Raw genomic sequence first — 10,232 nt, 5'->3', positions numbered from 1 at the left:
TCTCCCTTTAAGAGGCAGCGTGCAGTGACGAATTGTTGAAATTGCCATTGCAGGATGGCATGCCGCTATAAATTCATTGTTCCACCTCCTCGCATCTTCACAGCGCTCGCGCTGCTCTCGGCGCTCGCAGCGGCCGACTGGGGATGACCGCGGCCAGGAGGACACCGCAGCCGGAGGGACACGGACACGCCGCTTCACCAGCTCGCCGCTGGCCGCCCCCTGCGCTTTTGTTTTAATTTTTATGGCTTTTCCCCCTCTCTTTTTTCCCCCTCCTCCGGGTTCCGGCAGAGCCAAGGAAATCCACAAAATAAGAAGGGCAGTGGGCCCTGGAGCTTGGAACCTCCGCGGCCGGCGAGTCCGGAGCAGCAAGGGGCGGGTGGCGGCGCGCACCAGTTGCCAGCTGGGTGCGCGGTACCTTCCTTACTTTTCTTGGAGAAGCGGTTGTGGCAGCATTTGAGTTTTTCTCCGTTTTCCTGTGTTTGCTGAGTCTCCACTACCCGGTTTTTTTTGTTTTTTGTATTTTTTTCTTTCTGTCCCCCCCCCCCCCCCCTTTCATTCTGTCTTTTTTCCTCCTCCTCTTTCTGGAGCACGAATCCAAACATTTTCCAAACCAACAAAGAAAAGTTCGCACGCTGGCACCACGGCCCGGACAGGCTGGCGCTGCTGCCGGGCCCCCCTCCCTCCAACACTTGACTCAACCTTGCAAGCCAGTGTGTGTGCGTGTCCCCATCCCCCGCCTCGGTAACTTCCTAGCGAATAACAAATACCCATAAAGTCCCCGTCGCGCAGCCCCTCCCCGCGGGCAGCGCACTATGCTGCTCCGGTGGGCGTCCCTGCTGCTGTGCGCATTCCGCCTGCCCCTGGCCGCGGCCGGTCCCGCCGCGGCACCTGCCCAGGATAAAGTCGGGCAGCCTCCGGCTGCTGCAGCAGCCGCCCAGCCCCGCCGGCGGCAGCGGGGGGAGGCGCAGGAGCCGACCGAGCCTCTCGGCCATCCGCACCCCCTGGCACAGCAGCGCAGGAGCAGCGGGCTCGTGCAGAACATCGATCAGCTCTACTCGGGCGGCGGCAAGGTGGGCTACCTCGTCTACGCGGGCGGCCGGAGGTTCCTCCTGGACCTGGAGCGGGATGGCTCGGTGGGCACCGCTGGCTTCATGCCCGCAGGAGGCGGGACGAGCGCGCCCCGGCGCCACCGGAGCCACTGCTTCTACAGGGGCACTGTGGATGGCAGCCCCCGCTCCCTGGCTGTCTTTGACCTCTGCGGGGGTCTCGACGGCTTCTTCGCGGTCAAGCACGCTCGCTACACCCTGAAGCCGCTGCTGCGCGGGCCCTGGGCGGAGGCGGAAACCGAGCGAGTGTACGGGGATGGGTCCGCGCGGATCCTGCACGTCTACACCCGCGAGGGCTTCAGCTTCGAGGCCTTGCCGCCGCGCACGAGCTGCGAGACCCCCGCGTCCCCGCTGGGACCCCGCGAGCGCCCTCCAGCGCACAGCAGCCCGGACCGACGCGCCGTGCTGGCCCCGAAGCTCCTGGACCAGTCGGCTGTCTCGCCCGCTGGGGGGCCTGGACCGCAGACGTGGTGGCGGCGGCGGCGCCGCTCCATCTCCCGGGCCCGCCAGGTGGAGCTGCTCCTGGTGGCCGACGCGTCCATGGCGCGGATGTATGGCCGGGGCCTGCAGCACTACCTCCTGACTCTGGCCTCCATCGCCAATCGGCTGTACAGCCACGCCAGTATCGAGAACCACATCCGCCTGGCCGTCGTGAAGGTGGTGGTGCTAGGCGACAAGGACAAGAGCCTGGAGGTGAGCAAGAACGCGGCCACCACGCTCAAGAACTTTTGCAAGTGGCAGCACCAGCACAACCAGCTGGGAGATGACCACGAGGAGCACTACGACGCAGCCATCCTGTTTACTCGGGAGGTAGGTCCAGCCGAGATGAGTGGTCCCAGCCCTGGGATAAGGAGGTAGGTGGAAGGGAGACTCTAATAGCTTTGCTGCTCCCACAAACTTCCAGCCACCATGGATTTGTCTGTTTCTTGCAGGAAACCCTGCCACCTTCCATTCAACTCTGCTCCTATGTTAAGATTAGCCCCTGCAGCAATTCTTGCCTTAGATGACTAGACCCGCGAGGCAGTCAGTCACCTATCAATAATGCTGGCTGTCATCCAGTCTGCGATATGGTGACATAGAGCCATAAACATGATAAGGCACTAGAATGCTTGGGAGAGTGTACGTAGTTAAATGGGAAAGAAGAAAAGCAAGCCTGCCTTTGGAATCATGAGTCCAATGCTTTCCAGTGAAACCAAAAATGTAACTTTGTCCAACCTAAGGGAAAGGGCTTGATGGTTCATTCTTGGTAGTCACTTTCATGGCATGATCTTCTTTTGTAAATGCCCATACCTTCTTACTGGAACCCCTTCTGCTGCACAAGTAGAAGGAAGACGTTCCCAAGGACTCTTTTTCCAATCTGGATTCCTCATAGGGTTCTTCGAACTCAGCTCCTGGGAAAGAAAAAAAAATGTGGGAGGGCCAGGAGGATATGAAGACCCAATCAACTGAGGGGAGACATTTGTGAGGTTCCTTAAGAACTCCTTTGCCTAGAGGACCAGTGCATCCCAAGCGCTGCCAGCGCCAAATCAACCGCTGAGGAAGGGTCATATCCGGTACGCATGTTTGGGTTTTGGATGAATATGTTTCTGAAGCCCCAGTGCAGAAGATCTGGGCAAAGCGTCAAAGACATGAAAAAGGAATGTTTTCCCAGGACTTCCCCTTTGAAGAAAGGTGATTATAGGAAAGGAAAGAAATGGATCTTTACAGGCCCAAAGACTGGGAGGAACATAATATCTATTTACACAGTCATTAGACCACCAGGTAGTGTGGCATTTAGACAAAAAGTCTGCGTTGGTTTTGTGCCTGGTTTGCACATAGTTCTGAGAGTCAGTTTTCACAACTCTACTCTGATTGGCAGTTTTAAGCTGTACCTCTCAAATATCTGGTAAGAATGGACTTTCAAAGCTCATTCTTTAAGTGTTTGACACCCATCCAGACGAGATGAAGAGTTGCAAGGTATTATGTAAAGTCATGGTATGAAATGAAGCTAACAGAACAAGGATAGGAAATTAAATGATGGATTACAGGAAACTTCAGAATCACACAGCCTCACTACCTAATTCTTCTATTTTTACTAAGACACCCCTGGTATGAAGGAGAAGTGTTGATAAATCTGGAGTAGAGAAACACTTGTGGTTCATGGGGTGGACATAAATGCAAACCACATGTAAACAAAGACCTTGGAGGGCAGCAGTTTAGGGAGAGCCAGGCTATGCTCAGTGCTGTGCCCAATGGAAAATCTTTCTTCTCATTAAGTGATCTTCTGGAAGCCATTCTTTAATTCCTCTGCACGACATTAGCCTTTGAAACGGTAGAACATTCATTTTGTGGAGCCTTCCCTATGAAGTGAAGTTCTGTAAAAGTATCCTTCTCTTATTTGGTTTCCAAGTTCTTTTTTTTTTTTTTTTGGAAGCAACTTTCCATGTCTGGGTTTCCTTGCTTTGCTACATCACCAGAGGCTGCCAAGAAGGAGGCTTTGGAGAGTTTATGGAAGGAGGTTCTCTAAAGAAAGAGGAAAAAATACTTTTGTAGGCATACCGCTCCAAAGGGTAGGTCATTTTAATAGTTCACTTTCATTTTGAACACAAATGTACATTTCATAATTTTAAAGTAAATAAAAATTAATGGGGAGTTCATTACTCCCTACCTCCTGCCCCATAATTTTCCTAATTGTTTCCCAGAAAAAAGGAAACTAGTCAGTGATTCTAAAGGGTCGGCCTGTTGCTTTTTCTGGATCTGTTTTTTGTCTGAGTAGTTAACAAAGTCTATTTTTCAAACTCTGAAACTAATCTGCATGTTTTAAATAAGCAAAAGTAAGGGAGAAGTCAATTAACAATCTGTCTTAATTTTAATAAGTATTACAATGACATACTTTTGTCTAACTAGTCTCCACATGGAAAGTATTTTACATAGGCCCTCCCTCGCCTCCTTGCCAACCAGAAGCATACTTTCAGTAAAGCAAGTCTCACTTGTGGTTGACCCTCTAGTATATACTTTTAACTTCACCAGGGCCAATATCTGAAAAGTATGTTTATTATGAATATATGTATCTGACTTAAAAGAATTAATTAAGGGGCTGAGAAAAATAGTTCAGAATCTTTATGTAGCATTCATTTGAGGAGTACTTCCAAATGTAAAATTAATCTCTGCCTAATGCTTCAAAAAATGGAAAATGAAAAGGCTGGAGGAGAGACAATCTGAGCTCTTCTGTCTCATGGAAATCGGATATCTTAAAGCCTAAAGAAAAATTTTCATAGCTATTTCTTTTTCAATGAGAAATGCCCAGAGTTGGCACCAGGATTCTACTTTTACAACTCTGTTTTGAATGTAAGAAGTGTGTTGCTTAGCAACCAGACGCCGAGCCATCAAATACATGTTTTGATGGGCTCTGATTCTTGTTCAAATTTTGTGTCCAGATGTCTTCTCCTAAATTGCTTGTTTTTTGGGCATGAAGCAAATGTGTGAGGATATGTTTTCCACCCCTGTTTACTAGCTGGGGCCACCTTGAACGTTGTGTTTGGGGATCAGCAAAATAGTGCTAATAATTCATTTATCAAACGGACACACTTCCCTGTCAGGACTGTACCCACCACTCTGGTACTGTTCTGATTAGAGAGACTTAGTACCAAGAAATTTTCTTCCATAGAAACCGTTTTCATTTTGGAGTGGCACTAATGCTGGAATTCACACCACTCATGCCATCAAATGGTAGAAATCTGATCTCCCCAGGATTTAATTTTCCTTTCCAGAATCCTTTCCTTATTCCTGACTCCCTGTTTTATTTTAAAACATTTTTTTAAGAGACAAACTCTTAAACTCATTTTGCAGACCATGCACCCTTCTTAAGAAACCAAAGCCTACCTGCTTGATAACAAAATAGGAAATTAACATCCTTCTTCCCTTGTACAACAGCAGTGAACACTTTACTTTTTCATAGGTTGAAACATTGGGTTCAAGTTGAACCAGCTAAGAGACTGTACAGTATAGAAGGTTCATTCCCTTTCCTTAACTATCAACCTGCCAGTTAACAGGCTATCGTCTCTCAGATGAAGGTCCCTTCTATGTTCTACCTTATGATCTGGGTGGGGACTCCACATACAGCATTTCTCCTTTAGCATGTGGCTCCTAGGTTCTGACAATAGGGGGCACTAGAGAGAACCAGAAGCTTGGAAGAGGTGAGAGAGATGCTTTTTCTTATTGGCTTGCTGCCTTGATTGACTAATTCAGTCATATATTTGAGTTCAAAGTCAAAAGTGAACTCTTGTCAAGGAACCATAGAATATAGATCAATCCTAACCAATAAAAGGCTAAATAACTCATAAATGGGAACACTGGTAGCAGGTTAAGGAGCTTTAATGTTATTTTTACATGAGGAATATTCTGAGAAATGTAGTCTTTTAGAGACAGCATACCCCAACAAATAGGACCTATTGTGTGGTTGTACTTCTTACATACAGAACATGGCTTTGTGCACCTCCTACATTCATTTTGGCAACTGAAAGTAGCAAGATGGCAAATACCTGATCCTTGCCCACCAGACTTATCACTAGCAGAGAGGAAGCAGATACATGCATAACTCACTTATAAGATCTGTGCTCTAAGTAAGGATGTAACTGATCACAGCATGTAGACAAGGAATTAATAGGAGACAAAGGGACCAGTTAAAAGTCTCAGGTGACAATCCAGGCAGGAAGGAATCATGTAGAGAATGAGAAATAGAGGACAACCACAGTGACTTACAGTGAATGATGAAGTGTGGCAGGTGAAAGAGAGAAGAGAGAGGCACAAATTACAATGTCACCTGGTTTCTTATCCAGAAATTCGATTTCCTTGTTTTCTGTAATATCTTTCACAGTGCATTTTGTATGAAGACCATACTATTTTTTTATTTGCTGCAAAAAAAGTAATTTACTTGACAAAATACAGATAGTGAATAGGAGGAGAAGTTGCTGTTACTTAACTCCTGTTTTCTTTCTTAACTTTGTTGTTATGATGTTATCTTTGGTGATGATATCTACCCCTGTCAGCATTTGTGTTTCTTCCAGCTCTTGTCTTCAGCATATTTATGCTGCATGGGGACCAGTCTCTCAGTCAAGGCAAGAAATCCTACAACTCCTGTGATTTGTTCCACTTTGTACATTTGTGTCTGCCTGTTTCATTTTCACCACTCAGTACTGACCACTGGGATTTTCCAAGTCACTATCCTTTGGGCATCTGCTTCTCAAGGAAGCATAACTTGCTGGCTCTGTGCGCCTTCCTGGATGCAAGAATACATCTGAGGTACTATTAGTACCTGTAAGTTCCACAATAAATCATAAGCTTTGCCATATTTATAGTCTGCTAAAAGGTCACACCTGGTGAATGGTCACAATGTCAGTGACCTTATCTAATCTTGGTTGGTCTTGCAGACCATCTGGATCATATTTTTGAGTCAGATACGTCTCAGTCTAGTATCCTGGCCAACACCACACCACAAAACCACCAGTTAATTCTCATCATACCGTTGCATCCCTTATACAATAGAAGATTTTACCAAGTCTTCTATTGTATTACTCTCCATGCAATGTGATAAATATTGACCAGCATAAAAAGAGCCATCTTTGATATGACAAAATATATTTTACCTTTAGACTTACACTGAATAAACTGAAAAGCTCTTGTCAGCACTTTGAATTAATTTACCTCTTACATGGATGCTGAATGCAATTCACATTTCTTCGCTATCTCCCACCTCTAGATTTTTATATATATATAATTTCATATATATGTGTGTGTGTGCATATATATATATATATATATAGATATATATATATATATGTAATGCATTTAATCCAATTCAGGGATGACAAGGAAGGTTGATAGCCGCTAATGAGCAATTGATTAACTGTAAACAGAGAGATACATATATGCTAGTGTCCCAATAATATCCTCACCCCTGCTCTGAATCTTAAAAAACATTCTCTAAACTTTGTGTAAAGTTTGCACTTGTAAATGTTGTTCTAAATCACCATCAGAAAATAGATATTTATGTGATATATTGTATTCTTAGTAATTTAACACACAAGCGTTAGCACATTGAGATGGACATTGGTTTACAAAGAAATTCAGATGTTCATTGTATATCTTGAGGATGAAACAGTCACTCTACTGCCAAGGTTTGAAATTGCATGAGTGAAATGAAAAGGTTGCCAGTTACATAATTATAGCTACATAAATATATAGTGTGACTGCTCAGTCAAAGAGTTTAATCAGTGTGGTTAAAAAAATAATAAGTGCTCCTGTTCATAATTTTGTCTCATGCACACATTTCCCTGGCAAAAGACCAAATGCATTTAATCCAATTCAGGGATGACAAGGAAGGTTGATAGCCGCTAATGAGCAATTGATTAACTGTAAACAGAGAGATATTGAGCATCCAGCTTAAACTCCACACAGAACAGGAAGATTGTTTCCCTTTGCTGTGGCTCTTCATTCAAGTTTATTAATGAAGCAAGGAGTAGGAAGGGGAAACATAATTCTTGGATTTCATCATTCAAAGATAATGACACCCAAATTGGAATATAAACGTAAATCTTGGTTTAAAAATTTGTATATATATATATATATATGTGTGCAGAAATAACCTATGGTGTCTAACAACTCACTGAAACCACAACCTGGGCCTTTTGTCCTAGAGCTACTGAAATGATGGTGAGCAGGAGTGGGGGTATAAGGAGGAGTTAAAAAATGTATTGTACTATATTATTATCTCAAAGACTGATTATTATGCAAAAGTGTGTTCCAATTTCAATTTCAAAAACTACCAATTTGTTCTCAACAGCTGTAATTTGGGATCCCACGGGATGACATATGAAGATACACAGGAAACTTGGGAAGGCTGTTGTTGGTTTTGTGACTTGATTCACCAAGGCTGCTTGGCCGAGATTTCCACTGTCTGAAGCTACAATAACATGACGGCCACACTGTAATTTATCATAGCTTGGAACTCATAATACGGAGAACACAATAAGGACCTGAAAATTTAGTAAGAGAAAAGAATAGGGTGTATCTGTTAAATATTCTACTCTTTGCTTGGATTTTTATTCAGCAAGTTAAGGAAGGATCAGAAGAATATGTTGCTATTGAGCGAGTGGCATTGGTTATGTAGTCATCATACTGTCTTGCACTAGTTGTATGAAGGTTGTTGAGGTCCTGCTAGCAGACAGCATCTGAGAGGTGCATGGGAACTGTAGTGTATCTGACTGTATGTCGCAATTCAACTCAATTGAGCAAATGTTTGTTGAGTTCATACTATAAGCCAGGCAATGTGGTAGTTGGGCGTACAAAAATTATTGCTGTCATAGAAACAACACTTATGATTCCAACTAGCAAGCAATCATCTTCCGCAGTAATGTATATTATCTTAAAAAAAATTTCCTCCTGCAATTATTAACTTCTGGCTTACTAGAAATACTATTTTGTTTTGGGAGGCTTTATTTGCATATAAATGGGCACACTGATCTTTAGTTTTCAGTAGAAACAGTAGTCAACCACAAGCAATTCTAATATTTGTTAATGCCTGAGTAACATTTAAAATGACAGTTTGTCATTACAAATCTATCATGTCAAAAAATTGTGCCTTATGTTTTCTCTTTTTGCTTTCTATCTTAAGAGTCTTGTTGAAGTCCCTTTCATCTACATTGACCATTTTAAATCAATAGTGGGGTGTGATCATGTTCCCTTTGAGAATCTTTTAAATGTTTTGAAACTTTTAATCAGGAAAATGCTTATGCTCATGTACATACACACAACATGTGACATATATTTTCTGGGGATTGATTAGGTTGAGAAACACTACATTAAATGCTATTAGTAAGAATCCACAAATTTCAGAAGGTACAACATATGAAATTACAACTCATTTTGGAAATTAAGAGATGGTCTTTAGAGGGTTTATGCTTATGGATTAAAATTTAGTTTTCTATCCAAATTCCTGATAAATTTGTATTCTGTTGCAGATGTGTGGTTGCAATTTACCCCTGTGATGGCAAACAAATGATTAGGCCAGATTTCTGATAAACCTAGCATGAATTGGGGTCAGAATATTAGGACTTTTCTAAGCAAGACCATATGTGAATGTGATCCATGACATAAACGCATCACAACTTTGTTAAGGCTGGGTTGCTATTGTAATGGACAAGCTACAATCCTAAAACATCTTTTTAGATGTAATTGAGTTCCATTATCCTTCTGTGTCTCTGGGTCCCAGAGTAGCTCAAAAGCTTCCATGCTTTGAGTTTGCCTTTGGATGCTTTCCAGAGCGGAACAGGTGACACCATAAACATATCCAGGTCTTGCCATTTGGGGTAAGCAAGTGGCTCTATGTGACGGCTCCTTCTGGATGTAAATTGATTTTAATGATTTCTTTCTTTCTCCCGGGCAGGATTTATGTGGGCATCATTCATGTGACACCCTGGGAATGGCAGACGTTGGGACCATATGTTCTCCAGAGCGCAGCTGTGCTGTGATTGAAGATGATGGCCTCCACGCAGCTTTCACTGTGGCTCACGAAATTGGTATGCGGCGCCTTTTCTCTTCCCTCGCCAAATCAAACACTTGTAACAGCTGCAACAGGAACCAAAATACTTGGCAATTAATTCCAGATTTCTCCTGGTTCAGATGTGCCATTGGGGATTAAATTTGTTTATATTCGCACTTCTAGGGTTAATTAATATGGGAGAGGGAAGGCAAAGTCAACAGCACAGTAGATGTTTTATTCTGACAATGTCATTTACAAGCTTAAGAGAAGTTTGCTACTGCTACTGACTTCTTGCTGTCTGTTTAAGCATCCCTAAATAACTTCTAGATGGCATTCCTCACTGGGGGCTATGGAATGCAGAGATGTCCTTCTTAGAAGTTACTCAAGACAGTATCAGTTCATCCAGGGTTAATCAGTTTGCACAGACTTTAACATATTTTACTCTGTTGTGAGTGATAATTGTAGGCGTCTGTCAAAGGTAATCAATAGCCTGGGACAATATTTCTGTCTCACTCTTTTTTTTTTTGAGTTGGAGTCTCACTCTGTTGCCCAGACTGGAGTGCAGTAGCTGCTCCCAGCCACTGCAGCCTCAACCTGCTGGACTCCGG

At 43.7% G+C, this 10,232-nt stretch overlaps 1 protein-coding gene across 1 annotated transcript in view; it reads left to right on the top strand.

Moving 5' to 3' along the window:
• Window positions 1-574: 574 nt before the first annotated feature.
• ADAMTS5 (ADAM metallopeptidase with thrombospondin type 1 motif 5) overlaps window positions 575-10,232 on the top strand; it is a 40,399-nt gene continuing 30,741 nt past the window's right edge. Inside the window, exons 1-2 of the mRNA XM_008060730.2 lie at window positions 575-1,916; window positions 9,529-9,661. Of these exons, the coding sequence (XP_008058921.1) occupies window positions 813-1,916; window positions 9,529-9,661 (1,237 nt within the window). The 5' untranslated portion in view covers window positions 575-812. The remainder of the gene's footprint in view (window positions 1,917-9,528; window positions 9,662-10,232) is intronic.

This window comes from Carlito syrichta, unplaced genomic scaffold, assembly GCF_000164805.1.
Source record: "Carlito syrichta isolate Samal-C Ts95f unplaced genomic scaffold, Tarsius_syrichta-2.0.1 Scaffold304711, whole genome shotgun sequence".
NCBI lineage: Eukaryota > Metazoa > Chordata > Mammalia > Primates > Tarsiidae > Carlito > Carlito syrichta.
Note: the sequence above shows the minus strand (reverse complement) of the source record. Positions and strands in the feature narration are given on the sequence as shown.